Below are 21,668 nucleotides of genomic sequence, written 5' to 3' on the forward strand. Positions count from 1 at the left end.
TCTATTTATTCCACAATTTTCATTGAGTCTCATGTGTTTTAGCAAATTGACCAAGAAATTAAACTACTTTATAATTTTTTTTCCTTCTCATTGTGTTTTTTAGGACATCAAGACAAAACAAGTGATTTGTAGCAGCCATGAGAGATGACTCTATTTCTTGGACCTTTTAGTTTTGACAGTTATAGCAACAACAAATCCAAGTGTAATACAGTGGCATAATAGGCTTAGTCATTCTTCATTGCCTAGTTTAAAAACATTGGTTCCGTTTTTTAAATATCTTATTAAGTTGTCTTGTGAGTTTTGTCAGTTTGGAAAACATCATAGGTCTGTTTTCTTACCCCGATAGAAAAAGTATCTTAGTTCATTTAAATATTTGGGGACCAATTGATGTACCAAACACTACTCAATCTAAGTACTTTGTTATATTTGTGGACGATCATTCCTAAGTAATTTGGCTTTATTTAGTGAAAGATAAATCAAAAGTTTTCTCTCTCTCTTTGATTCCTATGATATGCTTGAAACTCATTTCACAAAAAGATTTTTTTATTTGTTAATGCTAAGGAATATTTCTCTTCTTAATTTCAATCTTTGTATTAAAAGAAGGGAATTGTTCATCAATCATCTTGTACATATACACCTTAGTAAAATAGTATATCTGAAAGAAATAAATGGCATCTTGTAGAGGTTGCAATAACTCATATGACATCCACGATTGTTCCTCAATATTAACTTAAAAGAAATTTAACTTTCTTTCTGTGGTACAAAAGGCCAAGGGGAGGGCAGGCCCTTTCCCTGTCTTGTAGAAAAGGGGAGGAGGGGGCAGGGCTGCATCCCCCCTATCCCTCTACATTTTGAGCGACAAGGGAGGGATCCCCTGCCATTGTGCAAAAAACGGCGAGGATGAGGGATCCCTTCCCCATTGCAAACAAAAGGGGGGTCACCCCTCCCCTCTTTCTAGTGGCAGCCACCAACAAGGAAGAATCCTCTCGTTCCTCGCCTCTATTGTTCTCATTCGTGATAGTTGATTTGGCTGCTCGGCCAGAACACCGCTTCGCCAATTAAACCTACAAACTCAGTCGGGTCCATTGGGTTCTTCCCCTTCTACGTCTAAACTCCTAACCCGGACAGTGGACTGGGTCTAGTTCAGAATCAGTTTTTGTAGTTAAAAGCCGTCCTGTTACTTTCCTGCCTGTAAAAATGAAATGTGTCCGTAGAGAATATATCTGTTGGCAAAATAGTATATTCATCGGAAAAAGCTGTAATGCAGGAAAACTATGGCATATCCAGTTCATGATAAGAGTCGTTGAACCGTGATAACAAAACGAGCTTTTAAACATGTAAATGTCAGGTTTCGGACTTTTAAGAAAGTTTTATAATTCCTCATTTGAGATATTTAACGAACCAGTCTAACATGTAGATATGGGCTTCTTCTGCTCTCCTCACTGCTGCTTCATCGTTAACATCGTATCTAACTGTCCAACCATGCGCAACCCCGGTGAAGATTTTCACAAAGCTATCAATCTACACAATATGCGAAGAAAATCAATAAGATTCAGTCATTAAAGCGAGAACCAAAACTTCCTCAACGGTATTTAATCTCACCAGTACAGTCAAACTCGCATAGAACGGTTTTAACAGAACAACTACTTAACCGATTATGTAAGACAAGGCTTTGGCAACATCAACACATCAGAACACAATTAACAAGATTATATATAGGCAAGACAAGAGAATGAAAAGAAAGTTTGGAGAAGTCTACCTCATGTTTTGCTGATAAAGCAACCTCGTACCGTTTTACCAATTCAGGTGGAGTACCCTGGTCAATCTCAGCTGCTAGTATCGAAATGGGGCACTTCACCTCTAAAACATATCATATCAATCAGACCGATTCCCATTAACTAAAGGATGATTTGAGTATTTGAACATATCTTAGTGAAGCAAAACAAACAACAACACCATGATGTACACATGTGAAATATAGCATACAAAAGCCTAAGTATTTTTAAAAACCTGAAAGCAATTCTTGCATTCGTATTATATTATAGATATGTAATCATATACTTGTACAAGCTCAGCACCTTACATTTGATTTTTGAGCTTGGTTAAATAATCGTAAAGATTGATTAGCAGGACATCCACCTAATACTAAAGTAATCTGCATATGGGAAAGAGCCTATTAAAGTATTACTCTTTTTAGCAATGGTTTTTAATTTTGAAACAATCAATTTACCACAAAAGTGACGAGGAGAGATGAATAAATTGGGTTCATCCTGATTCAACTCTGTTTGACCACCAGTTGAACTGTGATAATATCATTATGATATCATCATTTAAAAATTTAAAAATTCAGAGGAAGAACCATTCTTTGCCTCCCCTCCAGGGAAGGATCCCCCCACCCCCACCATCATCATAGGGTCTTTCCCTCATCAACAAATTTAAAGGAGGTCGCACCTCAAGCCTTCCTCCCCCCAATGACCTGCCAACCAGGTTTCATCTGTTTTTCGGGTTTGTAGTGGCCGAGACAGGCAATCAAGTCTTATTGAACCTGGTTCAACAGGTCTATCTGATCCGGGTTTTGTAACAATAGTAGCAACATAAATTTAATTAAACAATTTACTTGAACCAACTATATATTTACTCAAACAATTTCAAAGCTGTGATTGAGCTAATCCTGTTCATCTGTTTTAGAATCACTATTTTGAAGTTCTCTTCACATTCTTATAAAGTTTTGAAAAAAAAAAAAAAGGTTATGTAGATGTGTTTATTTTCAAGGAAACAAGTTTCTAAAAATCTTTTGCCAATGGCTAAGAATCATTATATTTTGTCAATAGGTAACTTTGAGATTGGATCTGCTGAAGGCGTGGAATGTACTATCTCAAGAAGCGCCTAAAATGTGTTAGGGCTCTCAAAAGATCTCAGATCTCTCCCCACTTTGATCTGCTTCAGCGGACCCCACCACAAAACACACTGAATATGATTTGTCAGGCACCCTAGTACAGAATCTTCCATTGCAGAAGATCTCAACCCAGTGACTCTGATCTTGAGACTGTTACAAATATAAAGTATCACCTTTGATATCATCGACAGTAACGTTTGACGGATGGAACATAACAGCTGCTTGAATCTCGTGGTTCTTAGCAGACTCCACTACTACTTTGCCTGCTCTTAATATCAAATTTGTTTGAGTCAGGTCTTGCATGGAGAAGGCAATTCAAGTCCCTAAACCCTAAGAAGAGAAGAAACTCACCTCCCCAGCAAATGCCGAGGGCGCCAATGGTAGACACTCCCTTTCTCTTTATTTCTGCAATCACCGCTTTGGCGTCTTCATATCCTTTATCCTACAAATTAAATGCAAAGTGGGAGATAATCTCTTGAATTATCATCATGAATGGCATTAGTGATGAATTAATTAGAGTATTAATTCATAACAAACTGTTCCATGGGATTTTGACCAGTCCTGACGGCTTGGATACTTTGTGGGATCATAAGGATCCCCATGGAAGAAGTCAGGAACCACTGCGTAGAATCCTGCTGCAGCAACTTTGTCTGCAAGCTTCCTGTATGTACATGAGTGGAGAGTGACGATAGAATCAGCCGAGCTCAGTCTTGATGACTCCAGAAGATAACATGTTTACACAAATCATGACTTATTAGCACAAAACCTGCCGATGAAGATCAAGAGAGTGGCTGCACACATTTACCTCAAGTTTGGAGCTTCATATCCTGCAAAACAATCAAAAGCAAGCCCAGGGTTAAAACAAGATCAAAGCCCAGAATGAAAAGCAGAAGTTCTATGTATAGGAACACTTAATTGGGTAGACATATGTACCATAAATGTCCGAGACCAAAAGCACTGCGGGATTAGAACCACAGGATCCAGCAACATAAGCGTTTAGTCCGCCGATGACTTCCAGACTCCCGGCTCCAAACGAAAAACTCAGAAAGAAACAAACCAATTGTATGCCTATCATCTCTCCAACTCAACTTCGATCGATCTAGCAGAATGGCTCAATTAATGCGGGGAAACAAAATTAATTGACAACAGAGAATGCAGTCCACAGCAGCAGAGAAACCAATGAGTGATCTGTAGCCAGAACGGCTAATGTTCTAGTCTTCGCAGCTGATAGTCTTTTGGTGCCCCTTCAACGTTGTCAAAATTTTGAGAGAGCCAGCCTTTGCGTTTGTTTATAGGTTCATTGACTAATTCCTGAAATATATAGAACTTAACATTCAAACATAAAAATAAAAGAACACAAATAAAAGAATGATTGACAAGATAAGATATATATGAGATATAAGAGATGATAAAATCTTGGATGACATAGTACCACATTAAACCACTTACAAATGGATCCAGGACTCTTGCACAGATCCATGTTGACAAGGCAATACAAATTCTTCTCAGACAACAGTTAATAGTGAGATTCATCTTTTCAAAGATAAAGCAGAACAGAAGCAGCTGAAGACTTCAGACCATTTAGTAACTCAGCTCACCACAGTTCATATAGAACAAGATATTACAAGAAAAAAAAAAGGTAAAGTAGCCAATAAGGCCAAAGGTCTACCAAATGGGCGTATATTGGAGGGAATCACACCTTCAACGTTGTAGTTCCAGCAACACCCTAACAACATTTCCAGCTTTAGCAGACCTGTTGACCCGAGCTGTGAATGACAAAATAGCATGAGAAAAATTGCCTTTTTATACAAAAGATGAGGAGACAAGATAACACATGGTCACTTCCACAAATATCTATCACTTCTACAATCAAATCGCTATTATGAAACAAAAAAAACCATTTCTCATGACTGCATGAAACAAAAGAAACAAAAAATAGTACCCAGACTTAATCTTGACAGACTTTAAACAAAATGGATATAATTAGACAACTCTGAAAGAAAGCTAGTAGAAGCAACAAATATTAAACCATAAGAGAGCCCTCGACATTGAATACCATGGCTCTAAATCACATTCTCTTGAGCAGTCGAACCTACCTCAGGCAGTCAAAAGAACAATATTGAGAGAAGAGACACTGCCAATCCAATATTGAGAGAGAAGAGACTGCCAAGGAATGAGCTTGATCAATACCGACATTGAAATTCTCTTGCAGAACCCAAGGCTTCCCATGAAACAAAGATATTATCATATATAATTCGGTAACCTTCATACAGAGACCAGACAAAGACGATTCCCTACCTCCAATCTCTGTCAGTTAAGATAGTTGATTTATAACATAAATGAAGCACAACACAGAGACAACTTAAAGTCACATAATTCCAATCAAAACTGAACCACTGGTACAAACTAAAGTCAAAGAAAACTATTTCAGAAGAAAAAAAAGTCAAAACAGATACAGAAAACAAGAAAAAAGAGCCCTACTCGACGCAACAAAACCAAAAAAGCTCCCACGTCGAAACAGTTCAGACATTACTGCAAGCAAATCCGATAATTGAACGCACTTTTCCAGTCAAACCAGAAAAAAATGTGCTATTTTCAAGTTAAGAAAGATTTTTTTTTCCGGTGCCACGACGAATGGCAGAAGCAGAGGGCCTCAAGCTTTATGGGTATCTTAAATTAGAGAGTTTTATCAGTTGCCGGCCCCGTAAAACCTTAACAACCACCCAAAGGACCGTCTCTCTGTTTACCATTTCCGCAAACGCACAAGACTCCAAAGACACTCACGACAGGATGGAACTGAGAAAATGGTTGCAAATACCATTGGAAGAAATTACTCATTTATAACTCATAATAACTAAGGCAGGAGTTCATGATTTAACTTGTCGCCCTCTTTTCTCTGGATTTCACTACAGTAACTATCCTCTCCTCCGAGAATCCTGCTCCAAGAAATTTTGTACTTGTCTACTGTGCATGTGCTAAAAACACCTCGGAGACTCCAACCCAATTGATCTCGAGAGACAGGAGAGAAGAGGAGAGGAGAGGATAAAAAAGAAGAGGAGAGGAGAAAGAAGAGAGAGTTGACGAGAGGGAGGAGGAGGTAAGGGAGGAGAGGTTACCAGTAGATCGATGAAGGAACAGGGCGTTGAGAGGTGGAAGACAGTGTCGGTAGTATCGTGTAGAGGAAAGGACGTGAGTGCTAGATGTTATCCAGTATATTTGACGACAATCAAATAAATATACAGCAAAAATTGAGAGCCCTATTCGAAGTAGGTAAAATTGAAAGCACCATTAAATATAAGTAAATAATAATAATTAAATATAATTATTTTAATAATATTTTACCATATGACTAAATATGTATAATAAGAAGTTATTATTATTTAAATTTTAAATATTTTATTATTACATAAAATTATTTTAAGATTGAAAATATAATTAGCCAATTGTGATATAGTTAATTATATAAATTATTTTTTATAATTTAAATAAAATACAAATATATAACATATTTAATTATTATTAGTATATTAACGAAAAAATTACTATTAAAAATAATAATCATTACGTTAATTTTATACAATATTATTGAATCTTTTATAGTAATGAAAAATTATTATTACTAGCAATTACTAAATGTATTAATACTTAAGTTTATTTATTAATATAATACTTTAATAATTTATGACAAATAATTTCATAATGTTATAATTTAAAATTTTAAAATTTAAATTATAATCATTAGATTATATTAATTTAAGTGAGTGTGTAAATAAAGTGAAATATACTTTCAACTTAAATTTTAAAAATATTTAAATAATTTAACTTATCAATCTATTCGGCCAAGAAATTTTGAAGATTTGGATTTTTTTTCTCAATATGTTCTAGTGCATCATGGCCAAAAATATAATTACGAATCAACTCCCTCAAGTAAAAGCGAAAGTGAAAGTGAAAGTGAAAGTGAATCACTTGTTGATGTTAGTGTGGTAGATGTAAAGTGTACTAGAAAACAATTTTAGTGTTAGTACCCAAAATGAAAAATATAGTGTAAACAAGAGAATGAGTAACTTTTTATAATATACCTAAATAAAACATATACCTAAACAGATAATTAACCAAAACATAATAAGTAATTTAATATAGTATTAAAATATATTAGTATAGTGATTAATTAAATAAGATATTTTTTAAATAAATGATTGTAGTTTATTATAAATTAATACAATAATTACTTGTAACTGTGCACTAATTAATTAAAAAAATAGATGAATCAAAATTTAAAAAATAACACAAATGAATATAATAAATAATTAAATATTTTTATTAATAACATAAGATATATTTAAACATAAAAAAGAATTAAAAAACTTGATTAAATTCTTACTTTAATAATATTTTAATTACCACTCTTAAATAACTGATTTAATGTAGTAATAAAAAATAAATATAATAAATAAATAAATCTATTATTTTATTAATAACATTAGATAGATTTTTACGTAGTATAAATTAATAATATATTACCACAAAATAAAAAAATCATTAGTTTAATTAATTATAAAAATATAATAATTAAACAAAAATAATTGATCAAATGCTTACTTTAAAAATAATTTAATTACCACTCTTAATTTACTAATTTAATATAGTAATAAAAATAATGAATATAATACATTAATAAGTATATTGTTTTATTAATAAAATAAGATAGATTATTAGTAACATATATAAAATATAATAATTAAATAAAAATGCTTGATAATGACAATTAGATAACAATGAGTTTGTTAATATTAAAAATATCAAGGTAGTACATGTGAAAGACAACGTACATGCACAAAAGTAGTAAGATACAACAATCAAATCATTCCACATGTGAGTTGCTAAAGCATCTCAGTATTGTGTGGCTCATGTGGATTGAAATGCACGCTCCCTTCGAATATTTGTTAATTGGTTGTCTTCATCTACAAGACCATGACTATCATCGCTATCTTCATCATTATTTACACCTAATAAGACCTCATCATCTCCTCCACCAAGGTCATTACCTGAATCATCCTCATCTATTTCAAATATATCCATGTAATCCTTTGTACATATATAATTATATAATATGCAACAAGTAATTACAACTTTTGTATAGATCTCAAAAGTAAATGGAGGAGCACATTTGAATATTTGAAATCGAGCTTTTAAAGCACCAAAAGGTCGCTCAATAGTATTTCTCAAAGATGAGTGCCTTCGGTTGAATAATTCTTTATCATTTCTAGAAAGATTGTCTCCAAATTCTTGCAAATGATAACAAGTTCTTCTATATGGAGGCAAAAATCCTAGAAGATTTGCATAACCATCATCGACTAAATAATATTTACCTACAATAGAAGATATATTTCACATAAATTAATTGAAGATAATAATAGATATATTGCGTAAAAATATATTATTTACCTTCAAGTACCAAGAGTTTATCTCAGCGAGTCAATGCTGACTTCAGTACACGTGAATTAGATGTTGATCTCTCCCATCAGCAAGTTCATAAGTGAATTGCATATCAAATGTACTCAATGTAGTTTGAATTGGACTCAACCCACTTTCCATTATCCAACCTACTCTCCATTACCCAACCTACTCTTAATCAGACTTTCTACCCGTCCTAGTAACTAGGGACACATAGAAATACAATAAAACATAGAAAAAAATACCATGCGACAGATATTTATAACACCCGAATCTCAAGTAAGTTAATTTTTTGTAGGGTAAAACTCAAGTAAGTTAATTTTTTTCTAGTATAAAAATGGTTAAACTTGATTTTTGTAATTTCCAATTACTATTTTGAAGAAAATATAAAGTAAATCATGTTAATATTGTATGTTGAACTATTAGATCTAGCAAAATCAAATTAGTTTCAATTTTTTTACTATTCATTTGACATGCGGGCATCAATGGAAGGTCAAATCTACATAACATAATGCCCATAGAGAAAAAGATGTTCAATCCCAAGGTTGCTCCTCTACATGATTCACAATTTTATAGTTTTTGTTAATGTTGTGATAGAATAACAAAAAGAGGACTTCTCTAGGTAACCAGGATAATAGAAGACAATAGTTGAAATGAAAAAGTGCAATGACAATGTTTGAAACATTGCATTACTCTCTCTCTCTCTCTCTCTCTCTCTTTCTAACTTACTCAGATAAGATTTGCACCGCAACTTCTTTGAAAGCCTGTTCTTGCCTCCCTCTCTCCTCCATCCTCGGAGCTCCGCCATTTAGTTGCTAATTGCATCAATTTCCTTAGAATCCTTGTAATTTATATTTCTTATTATGTTAGGTGGTTTTTTTGACCTGTCTTTAGAGTTTAGTTTACTCAATACACTTAAACCAAGCACAAGTTTAGTTCAGGGGCTAAATGAATAAAAACCTAATTCTTCAAAAATGTTTTAGGAGACTTTATGTTTGTGAATTAAAATGAAATGAGAGTAATTAAGAATTTAACTATGTTAATTATAATAATTAATACTAATTTGAACTCAAAATGGGCTCCTAAAGCCACACTAAGCATTGGTGCTAATACTGAGCATCTAATGGATAGAGCCCCGAGACATTCCTGACGAAGATACGGCCGCTAATACTGGTCAGCAGGCGCCAGGTTAATCGGAGTTCGGTCCAGTTTAGGATCGCCGGTCGGTGAGGGTTCACGTCAGGTGTAAAACTGTAAATAAAACGGCTAATTTGCGCGATCTGCCTCGTTGACAAATGACGATGGGAACTGGGAAAGGACAGGTCGGTTATTTTATGGCAATCTGTATAGTAGATTCCCAGCACACGTTTGGCTGGTATATAACCCAGCAAAAGAACCAACGAACCCTTCCTCACGTCCACTTTTTGAAAGATTTTGGGGAGGGTTCTGATAGGGTTTTGAGGGAGAGGAAGAAGAGGGAGAGGTTTTTGTTCTCGTTGGGCTGAGGACTGAGATGGGTTCTTTGATAAATAAAGCCGAAGAAGCAGAGGGAGAAGAGGAGCCGATTCTGATGGAACAGACCCATAGGTTTTGCATGTTCCCGATCAGATATAAGCACTTGTGGGAGATGTACAAGAAAGCAGAAGCAAGCTTTTGGACCGGTGTGCAAATTATCTTTTTTCTAATTAATTGTTCGGAATGGCTTTTATGTTTGTTCCAACTTCTCTGTTTGTTTTCTCCTTAGAAAATTTTGCTACATCGTCTTAGTTTATATGACTTGAGTTCGTTCAAATTGTTTCTTTACAATTGAATTGCCTTTTTTCTTGTTATATCAATTGGAGTTTCTGAGTCTGCCTTTCAAGCTACTGCATTTGTTTCCCAAAATGGAACGTTTCTATCACGTTAGATGGAATTTAAGTTTTTCTTTGCTTGGTCAATATTGTGGTTTTTCACCCATTTCTGAAAGGGAACTTCTCGACTTTCTATTGTCCTTCAGTCTGTCTCTCTGTGGGAAATGAAACTTTCCCCGTTCTCTGAACTTGCATTTTTCCACGCGTTTTGGGAATTAAATTTATTAATTTACAGACTTCCAGTTTGTATATTTTATTTTTGGTTCAATTTCAGTTTTTACTTTCTATGAATTTCTCCTTTTGGTTAAAATACATCTTTTTACATCAATTCATTACTTCTGTATACATCTATTCATGTTAAAGGGTTTGTGGATGTTATGAGGTCTTCTGTTCCTTAGTTCTGTCATGGATATTTCAACTGTTAACGACTGCTGTTTCCTTAGTCAACTTGTATTAAAGCAGTGGAAGCTTCCATCGTGACAAGATTTTTAAATCCTGTAACATTATATATGGTGTAAGAAGAACAATTTTGGACTATCTACAACTAACATTCCGAAATTTAACTGACTTTACTGGAAAAGCAGACTCAAAGATCTTGGACCAGAACCAGTTGGCATACTGATAACTAAATAAGAATTGAGTTGGATTATAAGCGTGGAATGTACAGCTCCCTAACCATCTCTAAATAAAACATTTCCACATTAGCATCTTGAATAGGGCACTGCAAGGCTGCCTCTAGTAGTAAAGCAGTTCTCATCCTATGGAATAGTTGTTCCATTTACTGGAGTTACAGGAATCTAAAATTGCTATTTTTTTTGGTTGCTGATTATATTTATGTGTTCATTGTTAAATATACATAATTTGCCTACTTCTTTTCTCCTTTACTTCTATGATGCTATTCTTTATTTTTTTCATTTTTCAATGGTTCTATATATTTGTGCTTGTCCTGTCAATATAACATATCCATTTTTCTCTTTGTGACTTTTATTCATTTGTTTCTAAATATTGCTAGGCTTCTCTGTTTTCTGATATTAATTATTGAAAAATTCCTCTGAATTTTCTCTTTCCCTGCCTTAGTTTGACGTTTGCAACTTCCTTGACGAACTTATGGTGCTTTAAAACTTTGTTGCTCTTTGTTTTTTTCTGATGGCATGCTTGACTAAATTGCAGCTGAGGAGGTTGACCTCTCACATGATGTGCATCAATGGGAAGCCCTTTCTAGCTCCGAAAAACACTTCATAAGCCATGTGTTGGCCTTTTTTGCTGCTTCTGATGGCATTGTTTTGGAGAATTTGGCTGCAAGATTCCTAAAGGATGTCCAAATTCCTGAGGTTTTCAGTTGATCAATGCTGGATAATCTTCATTTGCAGTTTTTTTTCTTCTTTTGTCTTATCATTTGGTGGCAGAGTATAGTATGTATTACTATAGTAATGACTTCTTAAGTGGAAGTCTCAATCTATTGACAGCAGCAACCAGGCCACCAACAGAAAGAACCTTCTCCATCCATGGTTGGAGTATGATCTCTTATCTACTCTGCGGTATTATCCTAGTTATCTGATCACTTATTTAGGAACAGAATCCATTGTTGGCATTCAGCTGTCTGAATTCTATAGATTATGATGGTCTGTGTCTTGTGCGAGCATACTAGATAGAATTTCAACTTCTGAATCTAAGTACTCTCCATTATATTAAAGTATACAATTCTGGATAACTTAGCTTGTCTGGACTTTGTTTATATTAATCTTGGAGGTGTGTAACAGTTAATTTCTGCATGAATGTAGGCCCGAGCATTCTATGCTTTTCAAATTGCCATGGAGAATATCCATTCAGGTTGAACTTTATAAGTGGGTTTATGAAATTTTCATTTGTCTTAGTGATGTTTCATCCATCTGATTTAGATGTTTTTCAGAGATGTACAGCTTACTATTGGAGACCTATATTAAGGACTCAAAGGAGAAACATAGATTATTCAATGCTATAGAAAATATCCCTTGTGTTGCTAAGAAGGCAAAGTGGGCCTTGGATTGGATACAGAGGTATGTTAGTATGCATTTTATTGTAGAAGTCACTCAGTTTCTCTTTCAAAAGCTAGAGGAAGAATGCTTAGAATCATTGTTCTTCTTGCTGCTTCTCAAAGATGGGAGGGAGGGGGAAGCCGTTGGGATCGGTTATATAGAATAATGCATTATATTAATGTAATTTGGTGAATGTGAGGTTTCCATCCGATTTATCAGGCTTGTTCATTATTTTGGTCTAGGTCAAAGATGGCCCTCTTTAAAATATGTCATACACACTCTTTTTGCTTTTGAAATACGGAAATGTGATTTTCACCTGTTCTCCATTTTAATACACCTCTAGTTGCAGCTCCAATTCTTTTGTAGAGAGACTTGTTGCATTTTCATGCGTTGAAGGCATCTTTTTCTCTGGGAGGTACTTGACTTCTTTGAGTGAGCTGAACTATATTTTATACTCTGTGCTGGTCTTTTACATATTAACCGTGTTTTCTTTTCTCCAGTTTCTGTGCCATTTTCTGGCTGAAAAAGAGAGGGCTGATGCCTGGCCTAACATTCTCAAATGAACTTATCTCAAGAGATGAAGGTCTACACTGTGACTTTGCTTGTGCATTGTACAGGTAAATTCTTTATATGCTTATTAACAATGGTGATGCAAGTCTTGTAGATCTTATGTGTGGAATCTTTCAACTTAACAGCTTATTGAGGAGACCATTACCCTGGCAAAGAGTGCACGAAATTGTGCATGATGCAGTGGAAATAGAAACAGAATTTGTTTGTGAAGCGCTTTCATGTGCATTAATCGGCATGAATTCAGATCTTATGAGCCAATATATCAAGTTTGTCGCAGATCATCTGCTGGTAAACCTGTTTTCTTGTATTTTTGTGGCATATAAAGTCTTTTGTGTTTTCATTCTATATTCATAGACTGTCTGAAGGTTAAATATGACATTGGTTTTTCCAGATATCCTTAGGGTGCCAAAAGATGTACAATGTGGACAATCCATTTGATTGGATGGAGTTCATATCCTTGCAGTAAGTATCAACTTTATTATTGTGAAACATTATGTGTTGATGGGACATCAAATTGCAGCAGAATGCTTGGTAAGAATTCTGGAGGTTTTCAACTGCCAGCTTCGTTGTACATCATGCTGGATCTGATGATGTTAACACATGACGGTGGACAGGGAAACAACAAAAAGACAAATATGATTATTAAAGACATGCCATAAGCTTTTCTCATGGTTTGACACAATGAAGTTGTTAACTAGAAACCTGACATGTATCAATTGATACAACTTATACAGATGTCTGTGTTCTATATAGGCAAATGAGAACTATCTTGGTCTTTCTACAGACTGACAGGACATTGACAAATACCACATATTGTCCATTTCAATCTCCATATAAAGCAAAATCATTATGTTTGTGGACATATCTATAGGATAAGTGCAGCCGAATCACCTCGATGGTGTGCTGTAGTTGCATTCTGTTTAGACATAATTTAATTCACCTTTTTTTCAACATCTCCTTCTGCAGGGGAAAAGCCAATTTTTTTGAGAGAAGGGTGGGAGACTACCAAAAGGCTTCAGTAATGACCAGCCTGGAAGAAGGAAACCAAAATTATGTCTTCAGAGTGGATGAAGATTTTTAGTCAAGAAAGCATGCCTTTCTCTAGTCTATATGAGAACGATGCTTGTGTACTTACCTCGGTATGAGCCCTTGTTGTAAGTGATATTTAGGGAGAAAGTGTTGAGCATATCTGATTTTGTTGGCATATTCATGGATTTGATCCTGATAAGGGCAACAAATTGTAATGGCATATACTCATTATTTGCTGTGCCAAACTGGGTCTATTTGTGTGGAAGTAGAATAGCCACCAGTTTACATGTTAGTAGGTTGTAAACCATCTCTGTTTCTGTTGCATGCACTCATTCTTATTAATTTTCTTAATTTGGGTTTTGTAATTTAAAAGGTGATAAGGAGGAAATGGTCAAGCCAAGTGTCTTTTCTCTTATATGAGGAACTATTAAAGGAAGTAGGATTGGATGCAAGATAGGAAAAAGTGAGTTAGTTGAACCACCCCTATGACTCTATACACAGAACCCCATTTAACCTTTTAAAAGAACTTTGGAGGGAAGAACATGCTAGACAAATCTACTAGAGGTTAAGAAAAATACTAAAAACTGCCAAAAATCTTCACAAAACCTTCAACAGGCAGAAATTCTAGTGCAACTTTGTCAAAATTCAGCTTAAACTGGCATAGAGCCAGCAACAAGTAGGCTCTCTGTTTAAACTCCATCCACCACAAGAAACTCGACTTATAAAAATAAAACCATGTACAAGTGAATTCAAAATTTGCTGCCAGAATGGGTTTTCCTAGTGAATTACAAATTCCATGGTACTTCAAAAACATCCCCATTGCTTATATATATTCGTTAGTACAAAAGAAACGCGGGTTGTGGGCATACGTATCTTATATAATTACACTTTTATGCTATCTTTATGAAATTCATTTTATTTACCCCTTTGCCACATCTAGACGTGGGGGAGGAGTTCTCTCTCTTTTTACCCTTTGTTCATGGGTGCCTTCTAATAATTGGAAGGGAATCCCTTCTACCAACGAATTTGTGAACTCACTAGAAGAGGTATAAATTTGTTGGTGATAATGGCATAGTCTTGGGGTTACTTTTTCCAGTGCAGGCTCCTCTCTAGTTGTGCCACAGCTATAACAGCTCCTATAAGATTCATTTTACTTATTTATTTTAATTTTTTGTTTCTTGTTCTATGGTGTTTTTTATGCTATATTTGAGCATATGGTTTATTTTTTTTTTATTTATGTTGCATTTGTTCTTTTAAAGTTGCATATGTTTTTTTATCCAAATCTGAATTCGGACCTGGATTTTGGTATGGAGGCTAGATTCTTGTCCAGATTCGGGTCTAAATTCAGATCCAATTTCTGTTTTAGGTTCAAATCCAGTTTTCAGAACCCTAAAAAATCCTATACCATCAGACCCTAAACCCTAAAAACCTTAAACCTAAAAAACCCTAAAATCGTAAACCCTAAAAACTCCCTAAACCCTGAACCCATCTAATCTCAAAATCCTTAAAAACCCTAAACCTAAAACAGTACTAGACCATACAATAGTAAAAAACCTAAACCCTAAAAGCCTAAACCCAAAATCCTAAACCCATCCTCAACCCTAGAACCCCTAAAAAACCCTAAACCCAAACCCATCCCGACCTATCCTTAAACCCATCCTAAGCCCTAGAATCCTAAAACCCCTAAAAACCACAATAAACCATAAACCTATCCTATCCTAAAAATATTATACCCTAAAAAATCCCTAAACTTTAAACCCAACTAATAAAAAAATCCTAATAAACCCTAACCGAAACCCACAGTACCAAACCCTACAATAGTAAAAAACCTAAACCTTAAAAACCCAAAACCCTAAAAACCCCTAAAGCCTAAAGCCACATAAACCCTAGAACCCCTAAAAAACCCTAAACCTTAAAGCCCTCCTAAACCCTAGAACCACTAAAAACTCTAAACCCATTCTAAACCCTAGAACTCCCAAAAAACCTTAAATCCACCCTAACCCCTAGAAATCCCTAAAAACCACTAAACCTGAAACCCATCCTAAACCTTAGAACCCCTAAAAACCCTTGTTGGAAGACACAACTTAAGTGGCACACATATAAATTAAGGGAGAACTCCTCTCCAACGTCAAGAGGTGGCAAAAGAGGTAAATAAATATTTTTTTCATAAGGATGACACAAAAATGTAATTAAGTAAGATGATATATATATCTACTTATGTCATTTTCTTTACAAAGTTTGTAGCACTAAGGGCGTTGTAGTTATTGTAAACTTTCATTCACAACTATAAATAAGAGACTCAAAGCATGAGGTAGGGCATTAAGTCTCTCTTCTTATCATAAATTCATCTCTAGCCTATTATCTCTTTTCCCTAGCTCTATTATCTCTCTCTCTTGCCATCTCTCTCCTTCTCTCTTCTTTTTTTTTCCTCTCTTTTCTCCTCCTCTTTTTCGTCTTCTCTTCCTTCACCACATTGATTGAGGTTCTTTATCATGTGATCCTAAATCCAACATGGTATTAGAGCAATGAATTCAGGATCCTGAAGATAATATGGTGTCTAGTGCATGTGGATTATCAACCTTCAAGTGGATCTCTTGTTAAGAGAAGCAAAAACTCGATTTTACACAAAGATAAGTTTTTTTCTCCTTTCATTGATGAGATATTTTATCATTTTGAATCTTGGAAGATTGATTGATACATGAGATTCTCGTTCAAATTGGTTCACGAGCCGATGGTCTCCCGTTTGCTCGAGAAAATTTTGGCCATCTTATGCCATTGTGGAGCAGATCTCTCTGATGAGGAGATGGTGGACATCACCAAGAAAATGTCCATTAGAGAGACTAAGGTTTGAAAGTTTAGTTTTGCCAAGTCGCAAGGTCGGTGAGTTCAGAAGAAGAAGATTCAGAGAGAGGCAATCCCACAACTTGCAGTTTTCGATGATGAGCTTAGTTCGGAGCCTCCAGCAAATCTGTTTGAGTTTGCGAAGAGGAGAAGAACGGAAGAAGGCACATCGTTATCCATGAATTACATCTCTTCCATTGAAGAAACATTGAATAACATCTAAGCGACCCAAGTAGCTGTTCTTACTAGTCAAGAACAGTTGAAGGCTGGTCAGACAATGATTCAAGAGAGCCAGTAGAGGATCGAGAGTCTTCTTGAGACCATCCTTAGTCGCTGACCACCTTCAACTTACCTACTTCTCCTTAGGACCACTTTTTGATTCCCTTATGTATTTCAAATGCTTGTAAATTTGTATTTTTTTATTACTTGAATATTTTAGTACAACTTTTGTAATTAATTGACTATATATATGAAATGGCCTTAGAGCCAAACCATTTTGCTTACTCACATGTGCATAAGTTTTTATTTTTGAGTATGACAAAAAGGGGGAGAAAAAGTTTGAAAATTGGACTTAGATTCCTTAGGCACACAAAAATTGCAAATTGACACATAAAAGGACTAAATTATACTATGCCTTTGATGATAAAAAAAACCTTAATAGATCCAACAACTTGCAAAACCAAGTATTTCAAATACTTCACCTTCGAGAGTCAATGTAACTCAAGGTCTAAAACTTCAAAACGATCAAGCTTACTCAAGACCTCAAGCATCACTGAAGGACATCTCTTGAAGAAAGACCCACAAGGAAGAAGAAAATGAGAAGACTAGAACTCAAATGTAAAAGTCATATGTCAAAACTAAGTAAAAAATGTAAGAGTGAATTCTTAAACTCCTTTATTTATATACATTGATGTAAATGGAGCTTTAGGTCATGCATTATATAAAAAACATGTTTAGGAACATCATAAACATCCCTTATAACATGTTACAGCACTTAAAAAATTCATTCTCATGCTTTTAAAGTCAACTTAATTGAACTGGATTGGAATGATTGATCAACCTCTGCTAATGATTGATCATCCAGGAGTATGTAGGCAAAAACTATAAAACATGATTGATCAATCATAGTCGATTGATTAATTATCCAGAACATGGCCATATCATGCTATAAAGCATGATCAATCATCCCATTTGGATTGATCGATCAATACAATTTAGGCAAAAAAATTTTACATGGAATGATCGATCATCCTACATGATTGATCGATTGGATAGAATCTTCCCAATCAGGGACATAAAACATGATTGATCATAGGAAGTTCACTAATGATCATGCTTGTATTGCATAGCCAAAGAGAATTCTGATTGATCGATCATCTCCTTGGAATGATCAATCAACTTGACTTTCGACGACTAATGACAACATATTGATCGATTAGTCAATCGATCAATAAGTCACATTTGGACACAAAAGAGCCGTTGTGATCGATTGATCGATCAATCATTTTACACTAATCGATCAATCAATATACTGATTTTTGCAAACAGGCAAAAAATGGCTAGTTTGGCTTACGAAAATTATAAATACCCACTAAACCACACATAAAGAAGTTAATGAGCATTCATTGGCAAACCCTTTGAGCCTTTACTCTCAATCTTGCAAAACTTCTTAAAAGTTCTTTAGAGTGAAAGAGAGAGCATCAACCTTGCAAAATTTCATTACTCTTTCTATTCCTTTCCTTGTATTGGATTCTAGACAAGCTCCCTCACTCTATATTGTGCAGATAAAGAAGTGAAATCTTGAATTTCTCAAGGAGAAAGAACTCTCCAAGTAAAGGGTGTAGGTTTTCCTTTATTTTATTTTTTACTCGTGAAAGGTTCATCTAGAACCTATTTAATCTAGATGGAAATTGTCAACTAGAGCTAGAATCGAGCACAATTCTCTTGGAGAGATTGTTACTACAAAAACATGTATTGAGCTACAAGAGGCTTAAAGAGATTTGAAATCTCTTTGTGTAAATTCTAGCTATTAGAGCTTTGAAATAGTGGAATGTCCCAATCAATGGTTCTTGGGCGATGAATACCATTAGGGAAACATCGATAAAAAAAAATCTCCTTGTGTTATGGTATGTGATGATTGTTTTCTATTGAAATTGTGAATTTGCATGATACTTTATTTCCACACCTTATATAGCTTTTAATTTGAAATACACATTTCACACCCCTCTTGAGAAGCCACCTAGGCCAACATTTCCTCCTCTAAAATTGAGTAGAGTGTGCTTTAGACTATGACCGTTTTGACTGGCGTATGAAGCTTTGACGTACGACTAGGAGTGATTTTCCTCTCCCATATTGTGTTTTGTCCAAGCTGGATTTCTAGGACCTTTTTATCCCCGGCTTGAGGGGGAGAAGTAGAAGAAGTACAAGAAAAATGTATTTTATTCCACATGTTGTGGTAATTTTTATGTGACCAAAAGATGAATTTTTTGGCATCTATGAAGATTTTTTTTTCAACAAAAGAAAATTGAATACCAATAATCATTTTTATTGCAAGCTAAAGTTATAAACTTCAGTTTGAGGGAGAGTGTTGAAGAGCAGGTATGGAAGAGTCTAACATGACTCTCATAGTAAGAAATCTCACAAAGCCAAAATTAATGTGGTGGAGTCTAAGAAGAGTCTCATTGAAAGAGGTCTCATATAATAGTCCCAGTTAAAGCTGTTTTAGTTATATTAATATTCTATTTATGTTCAGTTGTTCAATTGTTCTAGGATATATCTTTTCGTGTTTAACTTTGGGTGTGACTTGGACAAGGGTAGTTTAATTGTAATTGGATTCTACTTGTTTCCTCTATTATAAATAGAGGCTCATGTACTCAAATTACATCAAATCAATCATGTTTTTGACTTTACCAGAAATTCAACAAAATCTACCTAATCTCTTGTAGATATTGTTTAATAATCGTGTATTTGGGCATATACATAGATTGAAAGAGAACCAAAATCTCTTTCTTGTGATTCTAAGCTAATAGAGCTATTATTAGTGGAAGTTCTTGGGAGGTAAATAATAATATGAGAATATCGATAACAAAATATTTGGTGTTCATTTGTGGTGTGTGATTTTATCTTTATACTTACATTTTTATTTACTTAAATTCTCACACACTTTAAGTATAAATTTGTAAAAACTTAATTCATCCCCTCTTGAGAAGCCACTGGGCCAAAATATTTGTCAAACTTCTTGGGTTTGTACTACTCAATAGAATGGGCTAATAGAAAGGAGAATAGATATCTTGTAGATGTGGCCTGATTTTTACTCTTTCAAATGATGGTCCCAAAGCTACTAGGGAGATGCAATTTTAACTGTATGTTATTGAACACATCGTATGCCATCTTCTATCCTGGATGATCATACTCCCATTCGTATGTTAAAACCCCAGTGCCATCTATTTGAGTTATGCCCTCGTGATTTTGGTTTGATTTGTTTAGTTCATGTGTTTTGTGCTACTATTCACAAATTCTCTCCAGAACAGTTAAGTGTATCTTCTTGGGTTACTCCCTTCAACAAAAAGGAACAAGTGCTATGATCTTAGAGAAAAAAAAGCTACCTTTCAGTAATGTCATTATTTTCACTAGATGCACTATATCACCTTGAATAGTAAGTCTACTCCTCTTGATGCTCATGATCTCTTTGCCCATTCCAATGAAGGATGATCTTGTGGATACTCGGGCTTCGAAGTAAAAAATTTCATTAAGGTGCATCAACTGTAAGAAAGGAGGATTTTGCACAACAAGAACCTTAAGAGACTAACATAGCACAAATAGAAGATCTTTCGCCTTTGTCACTAGCATTGACTCCATCTACTAGTTCATTGTCATTTAGAAAGGTTTTAGTGCATGTACATGTCATCACTTATCTCATTGTGTCCTTTTACTATATTTTGTGTATATTTTTTTTGCTTCTTCTACTCCTTCCATTAGCAAGTCCTTGCAGGAAGCCTTGTAGTGCCCCGTGTGGAAAATAGTTGCATGCACTAAATTGAAAAGACTTAAACTCTATGTAATCCACCAAATAATGCTATTGTCGTGGGTAGTAGATCGATTTACACGATAAAATATGATCTGAATGAATCTATCCTATTACTAAATTTAGTTGAATAAGAATTTTGACTTCCTTCGTTGTAAAGAAAGTATGGTGATTGTTTCAATTAGATGTAAATAGTGGCTTCTTGTGGAAATTTAAAGAAAATTTTTATATGGAACAACCTCCTAGATATTGCTTTGGGTGCATGTTGGACAAGATGATATTGAAACAAAACCCTAGGGCATGGTTCAAAAAGTTAAACCAAGTGGTTATTTCCTTTGGTTTTGTTAGAATCATTTGGATCATTTTATATTTATGCTTTTATTGGATATTAGAGTAATAATTCTGATCGTGTATGTGGATGACATTATCATCTCAAGTAGTGATATGAAAGAGAATGAAAAAGTGAAGATTCATTCAAAAGGGAGTTTCCAAACTAAAGATATCCCAGATTTTTCTTGGGAATAGAAGTTGAGAGAAGTAGAAGTTGTCTGGTTCTCTCTAAAAAAATATATATTATGAATATGTGTAGGGGAATGGTCTCTTGGGAGATAAATCAGTAGAAACACATATAGAAGTAAATCCAAATCTTCATGTTGAAGGAAAGCTCATGTTGAATAATAGGATATAGTATAGGAGATAGGTTGGCAAACTTATATAATGAGACTATTATAAGGCTTGGTATCTCCTATGCCGTTAGTGTTGGTAACCTATTTATGGCAACTCTAAAAAAGATATTCTTAGTAGTCATCAGATTTTGAGGTCTAAAAGGGAGCACTGGGGACAAACATTTTAGATATCAAAGGATTTTTTTACCCTGATTATATTGGGTGCAAATTAGACAAACGATCCACCATAGGGTATTGCATGTTTGTTGGAAAAATTAGTGAGTTGGAAAGGCAAGAATCAGATTATGGTAGATCTAGTGCTGA

General features: G+C 34.7%; 2 protein-coding genes across 8 annotated transcripts; one reads left to right on the forward strand and one right to left on the reverse strand.

The window, feature by feature from the left end:
- Positions 1-1,228: 1,228 nt before the first annotated feature.
- LOC137956105 (endo-1,3;1,4-beta-D-glucanase-like) lies at positions 1,229-6,092 on the reverse strand. 6 transcript variants are annotated; one of them, XM_068803437.1, is made up of 10 exons: positions 6,013-6,090; positions 4,993-5,059; positions 4,596-4,662; positions 3,830-4,207; positions 3,702-3,723; positions 3,434-3,557; positions 3,248-3,338; positions 3,070-3,159; positions 1,760-1,860; positions 1,229-1,521 (listed from the first exon to the last, which is right to left on the reverse strand). In XM_068803437.1, the coding sequence occupies exons 4-10, from the start codon at positions 3,969-3,971 to the stop codon at positions 1,381-1,383; spliced, it is 711 nt and encodes a 236-aa protein (XP_068659538.1). In that variant the 5' UTR covers positions 3,972-4,207; positions 4,596-4,662; positions 4,993-5,059; positions 6,013-6,090; the 3' UTR covers positions 1,229-1,380. The 6 variants fall into 6 exon arrangements, with proteins under 6 accessions (XP_068659538.1, XP_068659539.1, XP_068659542.1 ...); XM_068803438.1 differs by lacking the exon at positions 6,013-6,090 and adding an exon at positions 5,776-5,951; XM_068803441.1 differs by lacking the exon at positions 4,993-5,059 and having other exon boundaries at positions 3,830-4,200; positions 6,013-6,092.
- A 3,660-nt stretch (positions 6,093-9,752) lies between these two features.
- On the forward strand, positions 9,753-14,165 carry LOC137955671 (ribonucleoside-diphosphate reductase small chain A). Of its 2 annotated transcripts, none has more exons than XM_068802723.1 (9): positions 9,753-10,011; positions 11,371-11,531; positions 11,982-12,030; positions 12,110-12,236; positions 12,559-12,630; positions 12,716-12,832; positions 12,911-13,073; positions 13,177-13,247; positions 13,752-14,165. In XM_068802723.1, exons 1-9 carry the CDS (start codon positions 9,864-9,866, stop codon positions 13,864-13,866), a joined length of 1,023 nt encoding a protein of 340 aa, XP_068658824.1. In that variant the 5' UTR covers positions 9,753-9,863; the 3' UTR covers positions 13,867-14,165. The 2 variants fall into 2 exon arrangements, with proteins under 2 accessions (XP_068658824.1, XP_068658825.1); XM_068802724.1 differs by having other exon boundaries at positions 12,565-12,630.
- Positions 14,166-21,668: the final 7,503 nt, after the last annotated feature.

Source organism: Aristolochia californica, unplaced genomic scaffold (genome assembly GCF_029961685.1).
Source record: "Aristolochia californica isolate CCGP_79_NKW_82.1479 unplaced genomic scaffold, dmAriCali1.0.hap1 SCAF_2, whole genome shotgun sequence".
NCBI lineage: Eukaryota > Viridiplantae > Streptophyta > Magnoliopsida > Piperales > Aristolochiaceae > Aristolochia > Aristolochia californica.